Source organism: Puntigrus tetrazona, chromosome 5 (genome assembly GCF_018831695.1).
Source record: "Puntigrus tetrazona isolate hp1 chromosome 5, ASM1883169v1, whole genome shotgun sequence".
NCBI lineage: Eukaryota > Metazoa > Chordata > Actinopteri > Cypriniformes > Cyprinidae > Puntigrus > Puntigrus tetrazona.
In genome coordinates, this window is record NC_056703.1 from 12,911,907 (window position 1) to 12,937,049 (window position 25,143).

A 25,143-nucleotide genomic window follows, 5' to 3' on the forward strand; every position below is an offset into this window, starting at 1 on the left:
TTGCACATTTGTCCTCTCTTTCTCTCGTATTTATAGTAAAATATTATCTTAATCATTTTAAATGATCGTAATCATTAAGTTTATTATTGTACTGTATTGTAGGCTATCATCATTTTAGCCCTGAAAACCAGCAAAGATCAGAGTTGAACCATTAATAACCATCCTGAATAGTTATTTAGTGCATGTTTGTGGAATCTTGCGTAAGGATCCCACTGCCCCACTCTTTTGCAGCCAATTAACCTTCAGAACGGAATCAAGCGCACAAACCTTTGAACTGCACGTTGATCACGGACACCTTGCGCACATGAACTGTTTCTGCTGACAATTCTGCAATAGCAATCAATGATTAGTCATTACAACTATGTCTTTAGGTAAACAGATGAATGAATGTTGCAAAATGATCTGTAGAATAGAGTAGCTAGTCAGTGATTTTATCATTCATTTTTTGTAAGCCAAGATGTTATAACTGAGATGCAATCTGCTGCATGAAATAGATTTACATTGCAAAATGTCAATCGGTCAATCAGCCAGATCAAATAAGATAATGCTATAATCTTCATTGTTTTGAAGAGACTGCAACCCTCTACTCAGGGTGAAATCTATGATAAACTCTACGGACTTCGGCCAGGCCCTCACCTGCACTCACTAGATGTGCAAAAAACCACTCCTCCTTTCTAACTCTCACTGCAATTGGCTAAACTACCATCACTCCCACTTTAAACGCTGCCATATATCTTCACTTAATTCTAATATACATCCTTTCTGAAAGGAATCAGCAGGAACACAGTCAGTCATCATGTCAGACAGAGGTGCATTTGATACTAATGTGGTGACCCTCACCAGGTTTGTCTTGGAAGAGGGCAGAAAAGCCAAAGGAACAGGCGAGCTTACGACCCTTCTCAACTCCATGTGCACGGCCATCAAAGCCATTTCCACTGCTGTCAGAAAAGCAGGCATTGCTAATCTGTGAGTATCTGCCAGTGCATCTTTACCTCAATTTTAATATTGTTTGTAGAGCATTTTTGCTACTAGTACTGGATGTGTCGCAACACTGTCACTTCGCAGACTATACAATGTGCTTTAGTGTCCTGTTGATTGCAAACTTTTAAATAGTTTGAACTTTCATTTCCATCTGTGCAAAAAGCTTTTTCTGATGCATCTTACTGATGCACATTTTACTATATCCAGTGTCTTTTTGCAGCGTTTGACTGCTTTGCAAACAAACACTACAGACTCAGGCAATGATTAGACCTTGACTCTTGTTGAAATGGGGGCAAAGTGCGACTCTCTCCTAAGTTATCAACGCTCTAAAGAAAACATTTAGACCACACAATTCTTCATGAACAAGTTTTGAATTCTGCCTTTTTCTTTTTCTCAGCTATGGAATTGCAGGAAGCACAAACGTTACAGGTGACCAGGTGAAAAAGTTGGATGTCCTGTCTAACGATCTTGTTATAAACATGATTAAATCTTCCTTCACATCCTGTGTATTGGTGTCTGAAGAAAATGATCACGCCATCATTATAGAACCAGAGAAAAGGGTAAGTGTCTGCATTACTGGTTTTGTTGCTGTTTTAACCTAAAAAAACCCTTTAATTAATTAATATAAACAATGTCACAGTAAATCCAACTTTATTAACTTTAATAACAGGTTTTATGTTATTAATATTATTAATGATGTAATGATGTATTAAACTTTTTTTTTTTTTTTTTGCCCAGGGCAAATACGTGGTTTGCTTTGACCCTCTGGATGGCTCTTCAAACATTGACTGCTTAGCTTCTATTGGAACCATTTTTGCAGTCTACAGAAAGGTACTGTACAGGCTTTCATATAATTTGCAGTAAAAACATATCTCTTTACAGTCATCTAAAGACTAATGAAATGCTTTTGTTTGTGCGCATGATATCCAGGAAACTGATGATGAGCCCTCAGAAAAGGATGCCTTGCGGAGTGGCAGAGACATTGTGGCAGCAGGGTATGCTCTTTATGGCAGTGCTACCATGCTGGTTCTCTCCACGGGCCAGGGTGTCAACTGCTTCATGCTCGATCCTGTAAGTCAGAATTATGTTACGTACTAATAAATTTAAATAGCTGCATTACCACTTAATCTTTATGCATTCTTTCCACCTCCATCGTTAGGCTATCGGTGAGTTTATACTTGTAGACCGGGATGTGAAGATTAAGAAGAAGGGAAAGATCTATAGCTTGAATGAAGGCTACGCAGCACATTTTTACCCAGATGTGACGGAATATCTGAAAAAGAAGAAATTTCCAGAGGTAAGATTCACAGATTTTGAGAATATTTCACTAAAAGGCTGAGCTAGAGAAACATCTTACTATCTTAACAATCATTATTAGTATTATCACAGTAGAGTCAAATCTTAATTTAAAGACTTAACGCTATCATTCAAAAGTTTGGGATCATTAAATAATAAATAAAGTAAAAAATCAAGTTAAAAGTATTAGTAATGACCACAAATGTTTGAACGGTAATAACGGTGTAACATTATTTTTGAAGGGTGAAAAGTACTTAAATGTAAATGTGAAAAACATCAACTTTTACTCAAGCATATTTACATATTTTTAAGTAAAAATCTGACTTTGAAAATAAGCTCATTCTCCAACTCCCCTAGAGTTAAAAAGTTTTTAAGTACTGTTTAAAAAGTTAAAAACTACTGTTTTTAAATCCATTCAGCCGTTCTTCTGGTCTGGATATAGCACTTTTAGCATAGCATAGCATAGATAATTGAATCTGGTTAGACCAGAAGCATATTTTAAAGAAGAATATTTTAAAAACTTGGCTCTTCTGTAGTTACATTGTGTACTAAGCCTGATGGAAAATTAAAAGTTGCTGTTTTCTAGGCTGATATGAATAGGAACTATACTGTCATTCTGGCTTAATAATCAAGGAAGTCTGCTGCAGTACCATGGCCACAGCAGGTGCAGTGATATCACGCAGTGCCTGTGGAAAAAAGCCCAGGAAAAATATCAAAACTCTTTGGTCATTTTTAAACTAGATGCTTCTTGTCTAATCAGACTTAAGGAGAGTGCTTTCAGCAACATCCTTGTTGATCCTGAAACAACATTACAATAAACCAATCAGCTATGTGGGATAATTTTTCAGAAAATGTCTGCTTTAGGCTTATGGTCAGCGTTAGGTGCTTCTACACCCTTTTTAATCAGCTATCATTTCAATATGGTTTTATGAATAAATTATGGGTAGGGTTAGGTTTAGGTGTAGCGATTGGGGTAAGTGTATATTTTTGGACAGTAATGTCTTTTTAAAATCACTGCAACCAGTAGGAGAATGAGCCTATTTAAAAAAGTGAAGTGTTCCTTTAATGAAATAATTGATCTCTTCTTAATATGCAGTAGAACATTATAGAGCAAATCTGTACAATTCAGCTCAGCTTTAGCCATCATAATTAGCCTTTTCCACTGACAGGAAATATAACATTCCCACTCTGACCTGCAGGATGGCAGCGCACCCTATGGAGGGCGCTACGTGGGCTCCATGGTAGCTGATGTGCACAGGACTCTGGTTTATGGTGGAATTTTCCTGTATCCTGCTAATATCAAGAGCCCCAAGGGCAAGGTGGGGAGAAAAAAAGTTTAAAAGTGATTTTACAGTGCATTTATGCCAGCAATCTAACCGGTTTCATGTTTCTTTCTGGGCTTCAGCTGAGGCTGTTGTATGAGTGCAACCCCATGGCCTTCATCATGGAGCAGGCCGGCGGTATGGCAACAACAGGAGCCATGAATGTTCTAGACATCAAACCTGACTCAATCCACCAGAGGGTTCCTGTAGTGCTGGGTTCCCCTGATGATGTAAAGGAGTATATCTCCATCTTTAAAAGGTTTAAATGAGATGCAACCATCTTTTGTCATCTACTACAACCACCCCCATCCCACTGAACCTCGAAAACAAAGCGAAACGCAAGGACACAGCGTGAAGCATCTGCGTAGTTTCAAGTTTAACTTTCATTTTCACAAATGTTTGTTCTGTGTAAATTTTTTGTACTCTAATGCATCCTAGTTATGTCATTCATGATATAAAGGTTAAGCCCCATGAACACTTCTGTTCACACTGAAAATAAAACCAGTATTGTTTTATTGTGTCCATATTTAACATCATCTGATGAGTGAAACAAAGCTGGGATAAAACATAAATACACAAAACAATCAACGTAAAATGTGTAAATAATAAAAACGTTTAAGTTGAAGAACTAAAATGAATAATGTTAAAAAATAAAGTTAGCAATAATGCTACAGGCAACGTTTTTAATTGCTCATTGGTAAGCGCCAACCCTGTTTTTATACAGGAAGATATCTGTCGCCATCTAACGGTAGGATGCTCTAACAGCAGCGGAAAAGTGGGTTAAACCCGTCGTGACGTCAGACGCAAAAGAGCGTCGCTGTATTTTCCTCATCGGTCTCAGGTGTCTCTAACCGGCAATCAGGAAGGAGTTACAGTACGTACTTAGGTAACGTCTCTATTTGTTCGCATTTATCCACAAAGTAATTTTCTCGTGCTGCAATCTGGCCTTGACAGGCTATCTACTGTGTTTAGCCTCTATACACATCTTTTAAAGCTAGCTAGTCATGTTTTCTATTGGTAAGATTCGCCAGGAGATGTTTGCTGTTTTTAACGTAACAGTAACTTAATTTACAGAACCGTGTCGATTAGTTTGTGCGACGCGAAGTGGAAACCCACATCCCGCGGCAACTTTTGGTCACTTAAAGACAAGCATTTAAACAACTACAGTGTCTTAATTCAGAATTCCTGTTTGCTATTCTCGTTCTTAAACCCGGGCTTTGCACTCTGTAGTGCTGGTTCAATGAACTGAGGTTTTCGTTTGTGATATTTTAAAACAATACACAGTCAATAAAACGGACAGTTGCATGCAGGTCTTTGTGCTTGGTTTTCTCAATCCTCTTAGCAACAAAGTCACATCAATGTCAGTGTTCCACATGCTCTCTCAATCTGTCATGTTTAGCAGTCAACCATAAAACATGTACAAAACACACACACACACACACACACACACACACACACACACACACACACACACACACACACACCCATAAAAATCGTTCTAATCATCCACAACAGACTAGGCTGGAATTTTGACTAAGACCAGCTTCCACTTCCACAGGATGTTTGGATTAGGTCAGCAGACTACAGTAAAACAATACCCCCTCCTGCTTCAGAGGACATGTGATAACCCCCTGAAGGTGTATAGGTTAGTTTTACGTCGCAGTATTTGCGGGTATATCTTATTTACGGAGCCTCAAAATAATGGCTGCTATCCACAAGCCTTACCGAGCTTGGAGGAATCGGGATAAATTTTTTCTTTGTCTGAAAGAAGAAAGTCCAAAATATGGGCTAATTTAAATTTTTGGGCGAACTATTTCTTTAAAATGCATAAACACTTTGTGTTACACCAAATATACAAAATAGTGTTCTTTTTAGCAACATCATATGACCCCTTTAACTAAGATCCAGTCTTGGCTTTAGCTATGCTGCGTTTGTGAAATAGGGCCTACATGTATTAAGAATTGTTAATATTAATTATTACTTTTTTTGGGATAAATATTCATCTTTTTGTTGGATATGTCTATTTAGAACACAACGCGTTTACCATTTTAGGATGAATGGCTGTTATGCCGATGTAAAATAATTGAACAGTACAGGCAAGTTACTTTACACGTTAAGGTATTTTACATCTGAACGCGTGGCGATGAAAAATGGGGGAAAAAATTATACGCCCTCAGGCCTTTCTTCATCATAATAGATTTGGACTTTCTAGCCAATGCATCCTCTGTAGTGAATGGGTGCCGAACGGCGCTAAGGAGTTTTACATTTAAGACAACTGAGGAAAATAACATTATGAAGAGATTTTTAGCTTATATTTTAGCTGGAAGCAGTGATTTGAGGTTAAAATGTCTTAATGGTGAATTGTCTATTTCAACTTTTTTCTTCACAAGATGTCAATTGATGGACTGGAGTTGTGTGGATTATTGTAGTATTTTATTTATTTATTTTTTATTTTAGCTGTTTGGTCTCATTCTGACGGCACCCATTCACTGCACAGGAGGTTCCAGTGTTGAGTAAGTGATGTCATGCTTAATTTCCACAAATCTGTTCAGATGAAGAAACTAATACATCTAAATCTTAAATGGCTTTATGGTGGGGTCAGTAGGTTAGCATATTTTGCTTAACGTATTACTTTTGTGTTCAGAATGACATTGGGAGCAGTTGCCTCTGTGATCCTAGCCATAGGAGGAGCTGCAGTGTTTTCTGCTCTTCATAAGATTGAAGAGGGACATGTGGGTGTTTACTACAGGTCAGTTGTTGGTAAAATTATTCAATAATCTGCTTCCAGAACCAAGCAAATGCTGTAGTGCTTGTCACTTTCTACTTTGTACTAAAGATGTGTGCTTCTTTTCTTTCAGAGGTGGAGCTCTGCTGACCTCCACCAGTGGCCCTGGCTTTCATCTGATGCTGCCTTTTATTACTACATTCAAGTCTGTACAGGTAAATGACAGACTTTATGCACAGTTTCACTTCGTGGTTTTCTTTCCTTACTGCATTCTTTCCCTTTTTTTAAAGACAACGCTGCAAACAGATGAAGTAAAGAATGTTCCATGTGGCACAAGGTGAGGTAAATTGTTTATATATCTTATATAAACTGCAGCCATAATATGTTATTTTGCAGGTAAACAACTTTGCGTTGGAGCGTAATTTATGAGCGGACACATGAGAGATTGATCTAGATGAGTTCAGGCTCAAACATTTAAAGCGGGCTCAAAACATTACACAGTTCTGTTCCCTCCTCCTTTCTTTATTATTTCCTCTCATCTCTCTACTGTTCTATAAATAAATCCCAGAGATCTTTCTGATTGTAGCTGTAAACCAGTGTTTCTCAGCCCTGGTCCTGGGCGCCCTTCCATAGGCCAGGCATACGCTGTGCGATTTCCTTGCAAATTCAGCAAGGTATCAACTCGCACTTAAAACGCACGAAAACACTGCATGCGATGTAAAGCCAAAGCTCATGATTTATACACTCACACTGTATGGGCCAGATTGTCGAGCGCAATTAATGTTCTCACACTACACGTGTGAAATACGCAGGTTGAGCTTGCGCAGACGATGACATCGTTTTTGAATGATAGCCAGAAACCCTATTACCATTCGATGAACTATTAACCATTATATATATTATTGTTATTAGTTTAAATAGCCAAAGTTTTTGCGGAGTGAGAAAAATAGTGAGAGTTTAGGGCAGTTAGTTTGTAGCTCTGCTTCAACTGTGCGATATCCTTACAAGGGGCGACCGAAATTTCTGACAAGTCACAAGTCAGCCAGACTCAAAGAAGAGTCGCACGATGAAAAACGCGCAGTGTATGCCCGACACACACATTTCAGGACCTGGAGTCTCATCTAATGAGCTTGTGAATCAGGTGTGTTTGATTAGGGAGACACACAGCGTGTGCAGTGTGTCTTTGGGGCGCCAGGACCAGGGTTGAGAAACACTGCTGTAAACAGTTTATGAGCAATGTAATGGTTATTTGTGATTACCATATGTACTTAATGTGCGTAAATGTGTATTTTTAATGTTTCTGAAAGACGTTTCTCACAGAGTCTGCATTTGTTTAAAAGTCCTGTACAAGTAGTAATATTGTGAACAGATTGTCAGTCAGAAACATGATGTTTTTAGATTTTTATTGATTGGTTTTGCTTTCTAAAAGTAAATATTCACACTCATTTATATATATCAACATGTTTTTTTTTTTGCTTTGCAGTGGAGGCGTAATGATCTACTTTGATCGCATTGAGGTGGTAAACTACCTTGTTCCCACAGCAGGTAAAATTACTTTTTGTCATTTATGATGTAGAAGCACTTAAAAGGCTGTTATTAGTGGAGGACAGCTGGGAACATTTTCCTGGGCCCTGTAATGTGGGTGGGCCCACTAAGAGCCTCTTTGGCCATTGCCTACTCTCCAATAAATGTTTTATCCCTCTCCCCATGAATTTGAGCAGCGACCCAGACTATGACTGCCATTTATTTTATGTTCCCTATTCATCTCTCTCTTAACATCATTGTCTACTCTGCTGCAGTTTATGGCATTGTGAGAAACTTCACTGCAGACTACGACAAAGCTCTGATTTTCAACAAGGTGCACCATGAGCTGAATCAGTTCTGTAGTGTGCACACACTTCAGGAGGTCTACATAGGTCTATTTGGTAGGTGATGGGCTTTAATATTTTAACCATTTCAACCTCATTCATTTCATTCACTCATTCATTAAGTCTTTTTAGTTATTCATTTTGAATTTGTTGAAATATATTTTGATAATCTTTCAAAATGAGACAATAGATTTAGATTTCATCCTCGAGTGCAGTGGGATGAGGGCAGTCAGTAGTTACAGCCCTCTGGTGGTAATGTGAGGTTTTTACATGTTGTTAGTGGCATAAACTTCTCAATTGCTTTTTATTTGGAGTTGATGTTGCATGGTGAGAAATCAAAAAGTTAATTGTATGATTTTTTGCACACCTGTTGTTTCTTAGATCAAATAGATGAGAATCTTAAGCTCACACTGCAGGAGGATCTAAACGGCATGGCCCCCGGACTCATCATTCAGGTGAGACTCAACTTTTTTTTTTTTTATATAATTAACTATTTTTCTCTTCTGATCCACTGAGTTACATTCTTTTCAGCATTCTGTTTTCTGCACAGTTTCTACGTTAACAGTTCTTTTAAATTCAGGAAAACAGTAGACCTAAGACAAGATGCGGCATATAAGCTCTTTGTGCATTTGTTTGTCTTTCTTTCTTTAGTTTCGGCTTGGCAGATTTCCTTTAACCAAATCCCATTGGTGCTGAGAACAAGTTTCACAGATTCTTAAAACAGTCTTCCCCATAATCAGCTGTGCAGACAGTTCATTTCCATTGATACTATTTTTTTATCTGGAAGCACTAAACATGTTTTTAACCGTATTCATTTATTTTCCTCTGAGAGCAGTGCTTATGTTGATTTTGTGTGCTTATGCTTCCTGCTTCTTAACTCTCTCCCAAGATCCTTCCAGCCCCCCCAAAAAAAGATGTTGCGCAACAAGGTCTCTTTGTAAGATGACCGCTCTGCCTTTTTAAAGGAACAGTCCACTTTTTTGAAAATAGGCTCATTATGCTCCCATTCTGGAATAATAGTTCCTAATCATATCAGCCTAGAAAATTGGTCTTAGTACACAATATAACTACAGAAGACTCAAGTTTGAATTAGGAAAAATATCGAAATGGAATATCGAATGGATTCAAAAATGGTAAAACTCAACTTATTAACTCTAGGGGATTTGGAGAATGAGCATATTTCCAAAAAGTGGAGTGTTCCTTTCAAAGATCTACACTGCTTTAGGCTACAGCGGCAACGTGGCTACCCAAGCAAACAAAAAGACACAAATGCAAGTGTTATCAAGCACTAATCAGCATCTTGATACGCCACACCTGTTAGGTGGATGGACTATTTCGGCAAAGGAGAAGTGCTCACTAACACAGATTTAGACAGATTTGTGAACAATATTTGAGAGAAACAGGCCTTTTGTGTACATAGAAAAAGTCTTAGATCTTTGAGTTCAGCTCATGAAAAATGAGGGCAAAAACAAAAATAGATTTTTGTTTAAAAGCAAAAGCGATTTTTATGTCTGTCTGTCTAACTATTTTCGCTTTCCTTTATTTTTCTTCTGTTCCTCTCTCTCCTAAGCAGGCGGTCCGTGTCACCAAACCAAACATTCCAGAAAGCATTCGCAGGAACTATGAACTAATGTGGGTTTTTGAGAACATCTTATGTAATTTCTGTTAATTATTTGCTACAAGGCTCCAAAATTAACTAAAACCTCTGTGACAGAATTATTCTCTTGCATAATCTAGCATATTACTGTACTACAAAATGATTTCCTCCTTATTTATGTTTTAGTGATTAGCATACACGTGTCCAAATAATTACACATCAGTAGTTAACAAGGATTTAAATGCAGTTAACGAAATTGTATTAATTCAAAGTTCATGGGAAGGCTTAATTTTGGACCCTGGTTTTTAAATAGCTTACAGAGTTGTCATTCTATTTTTGGTGTTAAATAAAGTTATCAGTCGACTTGATTGAAAAATAATCTCTCCCTTTTCTCTTCTTGTGTGTGTGTCTTTCTCTCTCTTAGGGAGAGCGAGAGAACAAAGTTACTGATTGCAGCTCAGACTCAGAAGGTTGTAGAGAAGGAGGCAGAAACGGAGAGGAAAAAGGCTGTGATTGGTGAACAAAAATTGTTTTGTTAATATTCAGCCTGATGAGTTGTTTTGGTCTTGTGGGTTAGATTTGATGAAGCTACAGTAAATATGAAAGTGAACGTTTTTTTTTCATGTGTGCAGAGGCAGAGAAGGTGGCTCAGGTGGCTGAAATAAAATTTGGCCAGAAAGTTATGGAAAAAGAAACAGAGAAAAAGATCTCCGAAATTGAAGGTGAGTGAATGTGTTTTTAAGTGTGCTCTGAATTCTTGAACTGCAGTGTAGGAAATGAAAATCAGCCTCGATTAAACATTTGGCGTTTGGGCCCTGCACTTGTGAAAATATTACATTATTTTCAAAATTAACATTAAATGTTTTAAAGAAATGACCTCATAAAATTATACACACTACCTGGTTCATACATAAAATATCGGCAAAGATGTACTGTTAAAAAATTAAATGAACAGCATACTTCATATCTGCATTTCAAACAGTATCCTTACTGTTTTTGAATTGTCTTTGAAAAGGCTTATATTTAGTTTTAAAGGCCATGTTTATTTGAGCTTTTCATGTTTATGCCTGAGAACTGGCATGCTTTAAACTCTAGTCGATTGTGTAATACCTTGTTCGAAACCTCAGAGAAACATCAGAGCTTCCCAAAGACCTTTACTCTTCATCTCTGTGTTTTGCACGAGCACTGAATGGTCACTGGTCTGTTTTTATTAAGTTGGTTAAATATTGGGCACATAATTGTTTTTATACAGTAAAATTTGTATTCTGTGTGCAGTTTTAATATATTTAAATTTAATTATTTAAATTCTGAAATATACAAGTAATATATAAGTAAATGCAATACTGTCCTGTATTGTAATTAATTTAAATTTAAAATATTACAGTTTTTTTATGAAGTTACAAAAATATTGAGTTGAAATGGATGCTTTTTTTTGGTTTGTTGTTTTTTTTTTTTTTTAACTTTTTTAAATCTGAAATTCTGAAAAATGTATCACAGTTTCCACAATTCAACAGCACAACCATTCTCAACACTGATAATAATAAGAAATTATTTCTAAAAGATCATGTGATGACAGTGAAGACTAATGACTGCTGAACATTTTCAATCACAGGATCAAATTACATTTTGGTAGATATTTAAACCCAAAACATTTACTTGAAATTGTAATAATATTTCTCGACATTAGTTTTTCCTTTTGTTTTGATCAAATACATGCAGTCTTGGTGACCATATTAGACACAATGTTTAAAAACATTCAAATCTTTCTGACCTCTTTTGAATGGCAGTGTTTATTTTTTTGAGTTTAAGTTTTTTCATCTCTTAAGATGATCATTCGGAAAGGACAAGCTTTTTTTTGCAATATATTATTTCAGATAATGTGTCAAATCACGCAGTTAAGTTTAAGGTCATACCAGTCATTATTCAAATAATTAGCAACAACTGTCTACCAAACCGGCAAGCCGGTCATTTTTGAAGAACATTTTTCAAAACCTTTACTAATGGTCTAGGAGTTTGTCTCCTTAATGCAAAAACTTACATGAAAAAAAATTACAAACGTATGCCCAAGACAAATCGATGTCATGTGATTGCATGCAAAGCCGGTCATTATACTACATGTCCATTGGGAGATACAAACTTTGTTGCAAACTGCATTATGTAACATTATATCTATACATATTGACATTTACTGTACATGTTTACTGAACGTTTTAATATGCAAGGACTTTTTATTTCTTCTAGCTTTGGATTGTTTTTCTTGTGCTCTTATACTTGAATATATGCTTTGTTAGAGTTCCTGCTGCTTGTAAAAGAGGTGACAAATCTGGCAGTAGCCCTGCAAAATGATTTCTCTGTCATTTTCCCCACATTAGAATGACTTCCATACTTAAATAGTACTTTGGAAAAATACAGTAAAAACCATGTGGGATTATAGTCTTTTCAGTCTTCTAAGAAAAACATTATTTTATTTTACATGGAAGCATGGTTGCCTCATGAGGGCTGACATGTTGAGATACCGAGACACCTGACCAATGGAAACACTCACAATGGCAGCAGCTTAAGTTGTAAAATATAGTAAGGTGTTTCTTTTGTAACATTCTGTCTTTTAATTCCCATAAATGAGTATTGTTAATGTTTTGAAAGACGAATACAAGACCTACAATACATAATGTAGCAAAGTTGCACAAATTTCCATCTTAAAAACCGTTTATTAATAAGGCATTTGCATAACAGCTTTGAATTGGTTTGTGTTGTGTATTTTGTGCGCCGAATATATTCATAATCATACATCTGAAATGAGATGAAATGCTATTGACTCTGAATGTTGCTGTGTTTTCTGTCGTGTTCAGTTCACTCTCCCATTTGTCTCTCTGATTTTATAGACAGCGCTTTCCTTGCTAGACAGAAAGCAAAAGCAGATGCAGAGTTTTACACCGCACAGAGAGCAGCCGAGGCCAATAAGGTAAACGTCTAAAATTGCACCACAGCATTACTGGGCTCTTTGTTTCGTGAATGTTTTCACCTTCCCTCTTCTTCTCTTCCCACAGCTAAAACTGACCCCTGAATATCTCACGTTGATGAAATTTAAGGCAATAGCGGCTAATAGTAAGATTTACTTTGGAAGTGAGATCCCGCACATGTTCATGGACACGGGACCAGGAGGCTCCTCCTCGGCTGCTTCCAAAGCCATAGACGCCCTCTCGGAGGGCATACTGGACTTGGAATGACGACAGATGTTGCATTGTAGCATTGAGGATAAATTAACAGGTAATAAAGGAGACTAATGGTAAGTCCTTAGGTGTGTTGGTACAGTCAGTGCAGATGAAACAGCTAGTGAAGTGAAACGGTGCTGTACCAGTTGGACACTATACCTACAATTATACCCTGTTGAGTTGATCACAAGCCAGTGGTGGATAACTAGAGAATTACACTATTAAATAGAACAGAGTGTGGGAATGTGAAATCGGATGTACTGTAAGATTAGAACCTGCTTTGTGCATGATTTAAATGTTTTAAGATGCGTTGAGTTTGAAAACTAAAGAGGCATTCATTTTTTTTTTTTTTTACATTGTGGATTTTGACTGATCTACATTCAAAGACTTTTGTACCTCAGGGATTCTCTTGTTGGGTTTACAAAATTAAACACAGAATACATGCTAGATTAGGATTGTGTTCTTAACTATGTTGACATTTGAATTTTTACTGACTGAGCTGACTGTTCTTGTTTTTCGACCAAGCTGTAAAAAATTCAAAACGTATGGCAACAAAATTATGAAAACTTTCCTAATTAAACTATTAACTAAAATATTTCGAGAGGTAACAGTTTATAGTCATGAAAATCCTGCAAAATCATCTGTAAAGTCGTGCGATACCAGTGTAACATATAGATTTTATTATTAAATATAAAAGTATAGCATCATACGTAATTGTTTATCAGTTGTGTGCAGAGTTTAAGTATGGGTTAATAAGAATCTTTTCATCTTAAGCGATGTGCAGTTTACTTTAAAATGATATGCCCCATTAAACCGCACAGCACCCAGAGGAGTGCAATCGCGTATCTTCTCCAGTCGTTTTCACATTTCTGTGGATTTGGGACACTTAATTCTTTGTCATAGTCTCACCACTGACCTTTAGAAAGCAGCCTGCCCGTGGGCTGTTTCTCACTCGTGTCGTTAGTCATATTTGGGAAATGTTTGTAATTTCAGTTTTCCCTAAACTGTGGTTCTGTTAAAAAATACGAAAAAGTAGAGCAAAGGCTTTTTTTTTTCAGTGTTAAAATTGTTATAAGATCATGTACAGTATTTTATTCTAGTAGCTCCAGATGTAGCTCAAGTGGATGAGTAGCTTGCTTTCTTTTGTTGTCAGGAATGTAGGCTACCTGTTTACATCCATACATGTCTAAATATGACGGCACATAACATAAACCGTTTTTTGCTGATATATGTATAGATGCCCCCAATAATTAACATCATTCCTCTTTTTTGTGCATTTGAAATTATATCCTCACTGTTACTTTAAAAAGGCTTTAATTTAGTTTTGAAGGGCCATGTTTATTTGAACTTGTCATGCTTATGTCTGAGAACTGGCATGCTTTAAACACTGTAGCCGATTGTGTAATACCTTGTTCGAAACCTCAAAGACCCATCAGAGCTTCCCAAAGACTTTTACTGTTCATATCTGTGTTTTGCACGAGCACTGAATGCATGTTGAATCACTGTCTGTTTTTAGTAGGTTGTCATGGTTACAGTTTCTGTATGTATTGGGTGCATAATTGTTTTTATACAGTAAAGTTTTCTAAAGAAGTGTTTGTGTTCAGTTTTAATATATATAAGTAACCTGCTTAAAGTAAATGCATATTTAAATGATCAAATACATCTAAAGTAAATATGTTTAAGGAGAAATATGTTTGCTTTTTACACAGATTGGAAAAAAGTTCTAGTAGAAAAATCTGGCAGTTGTCAGATTTACTCTCCTGTAATTAGTTTGTAACATATTGGTTGGCTTTTAGAAAATCCTTTTTTAATTAACATTTGGGCAGCCATGAAGCACTGTGACTATTAGCACTGTGAGTACGGTTTAGTTTTGTCTCTTTATTTAGATACCTGGAGTACTGTACTCATTGAGAGCTTTACAAGGAAATAAATAAGCTCAGTGATTTTTTGGGTAAATTTCACCAGTTATTTTGGAGATGATGATTTTTGGAGATCATAAACATCAGCTTCACAATAATAGAGCAACTGCTCGATTTAACACTAATGTGGTCTTACAGTATTTTCTGTATAGGCATATTTTTACAATCGTAAACTCAAATTTCTCGTGAACATCTCTTTTTAAATCCTCATGCTGAGTTGCGCGGAGAGAATTTACTTTTCTCATTATATTGCACTGAAACCTACTGACTTAACAGCTTCCCAAATACATAATTTTTGTTTTTTGTTGGAATTTCCCCCCACCTTTTTAAATGTGTGGTGCTTCTGATGACGGTTGACACAAAAATTATTACCAGATGTGGGATTCACGCAGGGCGTGTATTTATTTTTGGAACTGCTAGGTAGATTACCAACATTAAGTTTTACAGAAGTGTCAAACCAGCTGGTTTAGGAAAAGGAAATTGGCACCTGTACAATGTTCATAACAATTAATCTATTGCTCAGAGACAGAAGCTACTCAGAGAAAACCCACTATTACACAGTCCATCAAAAACAGCATAATAATAATAATAATAATGATTATTATTATATAGTAATCATGTATAATGTACTGAAATAATAATGTTGAGTTCTTGGGAATTATTTTTCGCCTCCTTTAATAAATTAATCTTTAACTTAAGTAAACTGTTACAAGTGAAAAACTGGGTTGAGGGGAAAAAAAAGTAATACAGTACAACATGATTTGTGGTTACAGCGGTGAACATTCGCAAATGGTTTTAAGTCAGTTATTTCTATTTTTGCTGTAGTGTGTCATTAGGAAATAATGATTTTACATTTCCAATTACTCATTTTGCAATTGCAGTAATCCAGTGAGATGTTTGCTTACACAGCATGGAGTCTGACAGCATACAGTGCTCCCTCAGTCTGTCTGGAATGACATGAAGACATACTAAATCCAGAAGAACTGTGCCAACATCTCCAAGATGCCTCAAGAGACCTACGTGCAAAGAAAATGTGTAAGTTCACCTAGGGCAAAAGCTGCTTTAAACACGAAGAGTGCTCGCACTAAAAGTTGATAGAATTTAGCTAATAAAAGATAATTGATCATGAAATTGATAAAGTTTATGACAATTATTTTGACAGGGTTGTTATTTTACAGCAAATATACACGAGTGAGTAAAACATTTAGCAGTGCTGTAGCTCTTTAAGCATCTTGGAGACAATACTACAGTTCATCTGGATTTAGTCTGTCTCCGTTTGGTCAGTTTCTTCTACAATTAATGGCAAAATGAATGTTTGGAAATGTTAACTGATATATCCTACTGACATATTACAGCAAAACATAGAAATATCTGACTTCAAATCATTTCACGAGTTCACCAGCCCATCCAGTCCTGATGGTTAATCATATGGCTTGCTGTCCCCAGTGAAGACTCGAACCTAAGGCTCAGCTGGAGCTCCGAGTTCAACCCCCATCCCCAACTTAGGGAAGCGTCATGATATTCATTAGTGTGCGTGGGACTTCCTTGTGTTTTTCTGTTTCTAATTAATATCTGGTGCAGCTGATTGGGAGGCTGTTTGGTGTCGGGAAGGATTTCTATCTGGCGTTTTTGTTATTTCCCTTGTGCAATTTAGCGAAAAAGGATCGCTAACTCCAACATTTGTTGCCAACCGCTGACTATGTACTAGTTTAGTTGTATCTTCCATTTCGTCGGTCTCAGCTCTTTAAATTCAGTTAGGTTCCCACTTATCTAATGTTCAGACTTCAGGGTCTCATTTGACATCTATTATTTGAAGAGCGAATAAGTGCTGTCAGGAGCAGCTTTTTACAAATCAGTGCTATCGCTAAATTGAAGTTGTTCTTTTCCAGGAATGACATGGAAATAGTGATTCATGCCCTTAACAGGCTTGACTGTTGTAATGTGCTTTATGTCAATTTACTTCAGTTATCTCTACAGCTGGCACAGAATACTGCGGCCAGATTCCTAACAGTGACCAAAAACGAGAGTACATTACTCTTATGACTGGTTGCTCGTGGCATTTCTCATTGATTTGAAGATGGGCTTGCCCCTCACTATTTCTTCAAACTTTTGACCCCGTACTTCACATTGAGATCCTTTTGTGTTGGCCCCAAGTGGATCAGTCTCCCATTTCAGGTTAGGTTTGCTCCCGTTTCAGTTCTTAAAACATAATTATTCTTTGGCATGTATTATTGTCTGTGGTGTTGAATTAGTTGTTTTTATTTCTAAAATCTTACTATTATTTGATACTTTATAAGTGAACCGAACTGAATAGTTCAAGAACCGACTTCATAACGCATCCATCAAAATGCGCCCCTGAGATGAGGTGAATGAGAGGCACCGAACCAAAAACCAGGGAAGCATGAATAGAGTATTTCTAAATTCATTAAATATTATATAACTTAAAAAAAAAAACATCAGTGTTTTGGGAAACGAATCACACTTCTCGCAATATGTGGTGAGTAATGAATTGGAAGCACTCAGGACGTTTATATTGGTAATCCATTCTTCCTGTTATTTTCACTCATACACAAGACAAAGACTGCCAAAGCAGACTTGGACTTCACTCTCCGACCATATGAAAAGAAAACAACAGCTAAACTGTGAGCTTAACATTTTTTATGAAAGGCTTGCAATGTTACGCGTTTACGCTCATTGTCTGCTAATGTGAGAGTCTTGCCTCCTACAACAACTAAGAACCGAACAATGTGAAGGATGTTTGAATTTGGCAACTGATCTCTATTGCTGCTGGCTTAGTAAGAGAATATGACTGTGTTCCCACGGCCGCAAATCTCAATACAGTATGAGCCCTGCGCAAAACATATCCAGGAAACATATCCTGTACGTGGTTTATATTAGTGAAAGGTTTTCATTATTTAATTGAATTATTTGAAAAGCTGTGCGTTTTTGGGATCTCCAGAACAAATACAGTATACATAAAGACAGCTAAAAGGATAATGATATAATAAATAAAATCATTAAACAATGCATATGCTTTCAGAGTTCTGTAGGAGCAGAAACGTCGACAGCTTATCCAAAAATTACATGGCCCTCAATTTGTCCGAACCTGTATTCATTCTTCTGTGGAACACACACACACACACACACACACACACACACACACACACACACACACACACACACACACACACACACACACACACACACAAGATATTCTGAACAGACTTCTACTGTATGAATAAAACACTGAGGCTTTACTCAAATTATTAAATTACTAATACTTTGTTTTCTTTGAATTAAAAACAGCGTGACTGTTTTCCATATTATGTTTTATATAACAGTTCATCGTTTAACCTATAATAATCACTAATTCAATATTGAGTAATTTACATTTTAAACAATGTTCCCTTTTACTTTGTGTAGCCCCATGTCATTTACCAGCGCGTTTAATAAACGCCATCAACACTATCGCGAGCCAAAGCTGCTCATCGATACAGTTAACGGGTGTTTTATGTCGCAAAATCTTTTAAGCAAAGAAAAAAAATCTGCGTTTTAAAAAAAATATATATATCGAGTGATTTTGTGAGTTGATAAAGTCGCGGTTGTGGGAGGAGAGCGTTTACATTCCTAGTGCCCGTAAAGAGCTCCGTCAGAATGAAAGCGATCTCCACACCGTTTCCATCAGAAGACGACACATCTGGAGGACATCATCGCCGCTGCTGCTGCTGCATTCGGGGTTATGTAGAAACAACAGCAGTCCGCAAAAATGACTCTCTTGTTGATTTTCAGAAGCGATGCACTTCTTCAGTGGATTTGGGACTTCATATATGCGGAGCGTCATGTGTTCCTCATGTCACCCCACATTACCGTTTGCGCAGCTTTCAGCACGCATCTCATCTTCTCTGCTCTCTTCATGCTTCTGGACGTGTTGAGTCCGCACGTGGGATGGCTCCATAAGTATAGGATACGCCGTGAAGTCGTTGGCTTGCATCAGTGGTTTCGATGTGCCGCTCGAATTTTATGGAAATACATAGTTGGCGTTTTGCCATTAACTGCGCTGTTTCTATCGGTACGGCGCGCGCATTTCCCGGAGAGGGCACCGTCTTGTTTCCATGCCTTCAAGGAATGTGTCTCATGCATGCTCGTATTCGATACACTGTTCTTCATTTGTCATTACACCATTCACAAGTAAGCGTCACGCTTCTCACTTGGCACTGAGTTTCTAATATTGCACATTTGAAGCTTTGGAAACTTGGATGACAAAGTTTAACGTCTTCTATTTATTGTCATTTTAACCGTTTTATTAAATTAGACTCAAGGCCACCTTTAGCTGACACGGGTCCACTGGGGACACTGGTTAAATTTGCAGCCCAGTCTCACGAAAACGTATAAAAATAGTATGTAGTTATGCTTATATACATAGTACGCAAAATAAAAGCAAAATCTCGTGGTATTGATACTTAAAAATGGACTTTGGCGTATATGACACACGTGTTTAGAGTGCATATAATAAATTAGCTTTCGCCTGAAGACACAGAAGTGGGTTTATGAGGAAAAAAAAGAGATGAATTTCAAACACAGGTAATGCTTTTCAGCTTTAATGTGTTCTTATTAGCCCTATGGTCCTAGTGAGGGTGGGAGGGGGTGCAAAGATATTTATGGATAGGCTTAGGTTATATTATTTATTATAATAATATTATAAATGATTTATAATTTAATACAACTAAACATAATTGTTTTAATAAATTCAATATTTTAGTTAGCATTATGTATAATACCAAAACATTATTTATAATTATAAAAAGCAATATAATAATATTTTTTTATGTACCCTAATAATAATAATAATAATAATAATAAACCAGATTTTAGAATAAAAGCTATGGTGTAAAATAAAATGGCAAAAAGATGCTATGAAATAATGTCATATGTTCTGTTCTGTATTGTTTATACTGTCATGAATATGTGAGAGATTATGAAAAAGTGGTTTAAATGAACCAAGAGCAGATTCTTTTTGGTCAAATTGCAGATCTTATGGCAACAGAGGGATTGCAAAAACTGGCCTGAAGATGAGATTACTGAATGTATTCACAGTTTAGTTCAATGATCTGCCAGCAGAGGTTGATAGGGTCATGCTAACCAGCAAAACCTTAACCCTCTGATATTTATAATGTAGGGGAAAAGGGGATTTTTGTTCTAGTCTTCCCTTATATGACAAAAAATGTTGGTCCTTTTTCCCAGTAGAACTATTAGTATGTGTAATGCATCTACTGTCAGTCAACAATTTATTATTTCTGTCCCTAAAGGGAACTCGTTCCAAATCATTTAAGCCATTTACTAAACAGGGCAGAGTAGACAAGACATATCAAACGCTTATCTATTCCTCTTTGATAATCTGTTGATGTTATTACTACTTTACTACTACCCCACTCAACTTTAGCTAGGTCTATATACTTATGCATTATGTATGTATGTATCGATGTGAAATATATCAATTTATATTTTCAGTATTGTATATAATATTATTATACACAACTAAATGAAATGTCTGTGTTTTTCCCAGAATTCCCTGGCTGTACCACAGTGTACACCACCTTCACCATCAGAACAGAGACACTTTTGCTCTGGCAGCTCAAGACTCCAGTATTTCTGAACTGCTGTTTCTTCAAACTCTTGCATTTATAAGCGCCATGCTGGTAGGCTGCCACCCGTTTAGCGAAATGCTTTTCCATCTGGTTAACACGTGGATGGCCGTGGAGGACCACTGTGGATATGACTTTCCTTGGGCCCTGCACCGGTTGTTGCCGTGCTTTGGCGGTTCGCCGCACCACCTGGCCCACCACCAGCACTTTAAAGGGAACTTCGCACCTTATTTTAGACACTGGGATTACATCTTTGGCACCTCATTGCACATTCCGGTAAATGTGAGAGGCAACAGATAGGGGGAATCAAGGTTAATTGAGCCAAACATTGTACATAAAAGACAATAAAGATTTTGAATTCATTTGAGAAGTGAGACTTAAAAGTGTCCCGTTGTATCTGCTTTCACCTTATATGAACTTGCATATGATAACCCAGTTTTTGTAAAGCCATCTTTTATGTACAATGGAACTGAATGGCTTAATTCGTTGCACTAAACTCCGCTCATTTGTAAATGTACGTATTCATTGTACTTATAGATATGTATGAACAGAATTTACAAATGGATTTGTTCATTTCTGTTTATACATATCTATTTGTGAATTCTAGATTATGGTTAATAGCAACCTTTGCCTTATACATGTGTAATGAGCTGAATCTAATCCGTACTAATTCTGCTTATAATAATCAGAAAACGTAGATTTTGTACTCGGCTTAGAAGTCAATGTATATTTTTGAATACTTGTTATTTGCCGGTGTTTTCATGTTGTATATTTAACATAATTTTTTTGTTTTGTTAAGATATACATGTTACTAACATAACTTTTAAACATGTTTTGTACTGTCTGAGACAGTAAAATATATTTCGCTATATATTATATATATATAAAGGGGTGATGTGATGAATTTTTCCTTTGTCTTTGGAGCCGTACAAGCTGTTAGTACGTAGATAAGATCCCAGAGTTGCAAAGATGAAAGTTTCAGAACCCAAGAGATATTCTTTATAAAAGTCAAGACTTGTCCACTCCCCCCTAAAACGGTTCGTTTAAACTCACCCACACTTTTCTACAGGGGTTTATTGTGAGTGGGTTTATTTTCTAACAGCGTCCAAGTGTTTAAACAAAGAAAGTTGGCAGAACTATTGTTCTTGCTGTAGTATTGCTGCAGGCGCCATGTTCATATCGTTGTGAAAGTGAAACTACTTTGTTTGTGCTTCCAAAAGAGGACTTAACTAGAAACCAGTGGTCAAGCTGTATTCACAACACTGTTCCAGAACAGTTCTACCCAAATATTAGATATCAATATTAATTATTGACTATATAATAAGACTATAAAGTGGGGCAATTCCAGCTCTGCTTTTCTTATTAAAAGAACCAAAGAACCTACTACTTCAAACATGGGTTTTGAGCAGCGAAGGGTAACTTTGTCGTTTCTACAATCATAAATGCAGACATAGTGTTATGTTTAAGAGGCGTGATGCAACTCGCGTATAAGACATTATAAGGGACATTCCACAGAATGTGTAACATTCATGCCACTAGAATATTAAATGAAAATGCATGAAAAAGAACTGTAAAATAAATTTTTTTATTAAACAAAGTGTATTCTCATTTAGCTAACTGCAAAATTTTGAATGTACAGTTAAAATCATATATAAAAAGTATGTAGAAAACAAAAAACATAGCAGTTGTTGCATGTCCCCACTGCCTGCCTCTATAATTTAAAATATTATGATCAAAATGTTATGATCTATATATCCAACCAATGATTTCCTTTTTTCAGAAGAAACAAATCCATAACTTATTGTGATAAAATTTTAGTCTTCAGTGTCCCCAGGTTTTCACTCATTCCTCTTACCTTAACAAATAACCCCTCTGATAAACTTAGAAAATTCCAATAGACATTTATTCAACTGGAAGTTACATTATCCAGATCCTCTCAAGGCGAAGGGAGAGCAAATATAAGTCTTTTAATTTTTGTTTCAATATATTTGATGATATTTCAACCATGTCTGAGAGGGTAAATCTCAACATACTGCCCTGCATGTGACTTCAATTATTTTTAGATGTTATTTGTTCATTTAAGCTATTTAGCTATTTTGTATTTGCTATTTGTATACTTATATGCTATAACAGGACTGAGTGATAGTAACAGAAGTGTGTTAGCATTCTCTGATGCATGGATTTAATAGTGTGAATATTAGTTTATGTAATATGATTTACTTGTTTTTTTTTCAGCATAGCATCCACCATGGCCGACGGAAAGGACATACTTCCACCACCTTCTCAATCTCTGTTCTCTCTATTTATCCCTCTCTTTCCATTTTGATTGTGATGAACTACACTTACATAACACATTCATTCAGCACACACACACACACATGTTGGCATTTGTGGTTTATGAGGACTCTCCGTAGGCGTAATGCTTTTTGTCCTGGACAAACTGTATGTGCCATCGTTCTATATCTAACCCAGCCCATTACAAGAAACCACACAGAATTTACTGTTTTTTTACGCCTTTTGAATTATGAGAATATTGACAGTGTCCTTATAAACCACCTTCAAATTGTAAAACCTCCACATGAACCACAGTTGCCAACCCCCACACACAGGCTGTACACACATGCTCACGTATAGTGCCTGAATATGAAGTCCTGTAATTAGATCATTTAGAAATTAGAAATTTTTAAAATTAGAATAAACTGATTTTTTTTTCAAATAAAAATATTCATCGTTTATCCAATAGTTTACTTAATTACATGACATAAAAAAATTCTAATCTTGTCGTTTATGTCTCCTGTAAAATAAAAAATGGCTTTGCAATTTTTGAAACAAATACACCTTGTGTGCACATTTAGTGAAGTTTTAGTGCCAAATATAAACTATTAACACATTTTACCGACCATTTTTGTAGGAAAAACACTTTTATAGAAGACCAAAGAAATAGTTGACATTTTTTAAAACATGCCTTTTAAAAAGACACTTGATTTTGGTGACAGGACTGATAAAAATGCATCCTTGCAGTACTTTGAAATACTTAGAAATTTTGAAATAAAGTATAATTTTTTTAAGTTACGAAAGCAAATGTTACCCAGTCTATGGAATGTCCCATAATCAGTAATTATGTCCCCAATAGATGCAACAAATGCCTCATTTGTAATGTTTTATTGTTTTGATGTCATAGCCTGGGGACTTGGCATCATGTTATGGAAAGGGGTTTAACATTTCCCTCGCTTGCAGTTTTCAGCAAGAGGAGAAACAAAAATGTACAGTATGTGGAAAATAATGTGTATTTGCACCTTAAACCACATAAACACATTACATTACACCAAAATACACAAAATAATATTTTTTTAGTCATAACATATGAACACAGAACCACCCAAGAGTTTGAGGTTTTTGAAAAATGTCTAGCAGGCTGCATGCATTTACAATAAAAACAGTAATGTGAAATATTTTCACAAACTAAAATTACCGTGGAAACTTTATATAACAATGGCCCTTTTAGTCCTTCAATACTAAAATTACACAATACAGTGACAAAAACGCGAGTGTGTCAAGCTTTCAAATTCAATCCAAAACATGAAAACAAGTTATCACAGACACCGCTGATTCTAAGTTTGTCAGGCTCTCCTCAAGCTAACAAACCCTTAATTGCTTTAATGGTTTGTTTTGGCTCAAGTTGGAAAGTAAATTAGGCCATGGCCAAGGAGTTGGAGACAGATCTGTGGTAGTTTGCACTTAAAAGCTTTGGCAGAGCTGATCATGTCGGTTATGTGTTAGACCAGCAATGACTCTGATGTGAGTCATCAGGGCTGAAACCATCACTTTTATTCTGATTCATTTCCCCAAACTATGCCTGATGGTTTGAGAAATGCTTTTCTGGTGAAGGCGATTATAAAGCGTATACTGTATACCACAAAATTCTGAATGCACATCATCATTCACCTCCACTATGCCAAAAACCCTTTCCTTAAACCAACATTTTTAATTAACAGTATAGCCTTCATAGGAACATCTATCACCGTTTCATTTTCAATATTGTTCCCCGCACAGCACTTTGGTGAATTACAAGGGATCATTCATTATTTTTTGCTTGTGCAGGGAACACAAGTCTATAGTGTACATTTACAGTAATGGAAACAAGTCTATTAAACGGTAACTTATCTTGTTAGTAGTTTTGAAAACTCTGTATAGTCTATGCATTTCCCTCTAAAGGGGTAAGCTGACTCTCTCATTCCTATTTTGATATGCAAATAAGATTTCCAGTGCCACTTATAAAGATCAAACCAAAGCAAAAAGTAAGATTTATTCCTGCTAAAACTTGAGCTCAAGTACAGAAAGAGCAGGTGCCATTACATTATATTTTATGTGGAATACTGCATATTGCCAACAATGTAATACCCAACAGAGGCATTAGAGCACATGTATTCATGCCAGCTACAGGAACAGGACTTTAGGCAGATGAGGAATCACAGCATATCAAATTTTAATGATGAATATGGACGATTGTGAATGTTTGAACTTAAAACCTACAATTTAAATGTGGAATGTGAAATATAATGATGCTTTTATATATATTTA

At 36.3% G+C, this 25,143-nt stretch overlaps 3 protein-coding genes across 6 annotated transcripts; all 3 read left to right on the plus strand.

The window, feature by feature from the left end:
- The first annotated feature begins 748 nt into the window (after positions 1-748).
- On the plus strand, positions 749-4,114 carry fbp1b (fructose-1,6-bisphosphatase 1b). The gene is made up of 7 exons (XM_043239689.1): positions 749-966; positions 1,379-1,541; positions 1,720-1,812; positions 1,912-2,052; positions 2,141-2,278; positions 3,477-3,596; positions 3,683-4,114. Exons 1-7 carry the CDS (start codon positions 797-799, stop codon positions 3,866-3,868), a joined length of 1,011 nt encoding a protein of 336 aa, XP_043095624.1. The 5' UTR covers positions 749-796; the 3' UTR covers positions 3,869-4,114.
- Positions 4,115-4,263: 149 nt separating this feature from the next.
- Positions 4,264-14,592, plus strand: erlin2 (ER lipid raft associated 2). 2 transcript variants are annotated; one of them, XM_043239690.1, is made up of 13 exons: positions 4,264-4,485; positions 6,057-6,112; positions 6,244-6,348; positions 6,458-6,539; positions 6,615-6,661; positions 7,808-7,869; positions 8,124-8,249; positions 8,574-8,647; positions 9,766-9,824; positions 10,214-10,305; positions 10,422-10,511; positions 12,672-12,751; positions 12,837-14,592. In XM_043239690.1, exons 3-13 carry the CDS (start codon positions 6,245-6,247, stop codon positions 13,014-13,016), a joined length of 996 nt encoding a protein of 331 aa, XP_043095625.1. In that variant the 5' UTR covers positions 4,264-4,485; positions 6,057-6,112; position 6,244; the 3' UTR covers positions 13,017-14,592. The 2 variants fall into 2 exon arrangements, with proteins under 2 accessions (XP_043095625.1, XP_043095626.1); XM_043239691.1 differs by lacking the exon at positions 6,057-6,112.
- A 3,724-nt stretch (positions 14,593-18,316) lies between these two features.
- On the plus strand, positions 18,317-23,246 carry ch25hl3 (cholesterol 25-hydroxylase like 3). Of its 3 annotated transcripts, none has more exons than XM_043239686.1 (3): positions 18,317-19,108; positions 20,484-20,838; positions 22,798-23,246. In XM_043239686.1, the coding sequence occupies exons 1-3, from the start codon at positions 18,687-18,689 to the stop codon at positions 23,194-23,196; spliced, it is 1,176 nt and encodes a 391-aa protein (XP_043095621.1). In that variant the 5' UTR covers positions 18,317-18,686; the 3' UTR covers positions 23,197-23,246. The 3 variants fall into 3 exon arrangements, with proteins under 3 accessions (XP_043095621.1, XP_043095622.1, XP_043095623.1); XM_043239688.1 differs by lacking the exon at positions 18,317-19,108 and adding an exon at positions 19,115-19,501; XM_043239687.1 differs by lacking the exon at positions 22,798-23,246 and having other exon boundaries at positions 18,318-19,108; positions 20,484-21,427.
- The last annotated feature ends 1,897 nt before the right edge of the window (positions 23,247-25,143 follow it).

Coding starts and splice junctions, on each gene's coding strand:
- fbp1b (XM_043239689.1), top strand. CDS start 797: ATGTCAGACAGAGGTGCATTTGATACTAATGTGGTGACCCTCACCAGG. Junction 1,813..1,911: donor TTTTTGCAGTCTACAGAAAG/GTACTGTACAGG, acceptor CATGATATCCAG/GAAACTGATGATGAGCCCTC. Junction 2,053..2,140: donor ACTGCTTCATGCTCGATCCT/GTAAGTCAGAAT, acceptor CTCCATCGTTAG/GCTATCGGTGAGTTTATACT.
- erlin2 (XM_043239690.1), top strand. CDS start 6,245: ATGACATTGGGAGCAGTTGCCTCTGTGATCCTAGCCATAGGAGGAGCT. Junction 6,662..7,807: donor AATGTTCCATGTGGCACAAG/GTGAGGTAAATT, acceptor TTTGCTTTGCAG/TGGAGGCGTAATGATCTACT. Junction 7,870..8,123: donor CTACCTTGTTCCCACAGCAG/GTAAAATTACTT, acceptor ACTCTGCTGCAG/TTTATGGCATTGTGAGAAAC.
- ch25hl3 (XM_043239686.1), top strand. CDS start 18,687: ATGACTCTCTTGTTGATTTTCAGAAGCGATGCACTTCTTCAGTGGATT. Junction 19,109..20,483: donor TGTCATTACACCATTCACAA/GTAAGCGTCACG, acceptor TGTTTTTCCCAG/AATTCCCTGGCTGTACCACA. Junction 20,839..22,797: donor GCACCTCATTGCACATTCCG/GTAAATGTGAGA, acceptor TTTTTTTTTCAG/CATAGCATCCACCATGGCCG.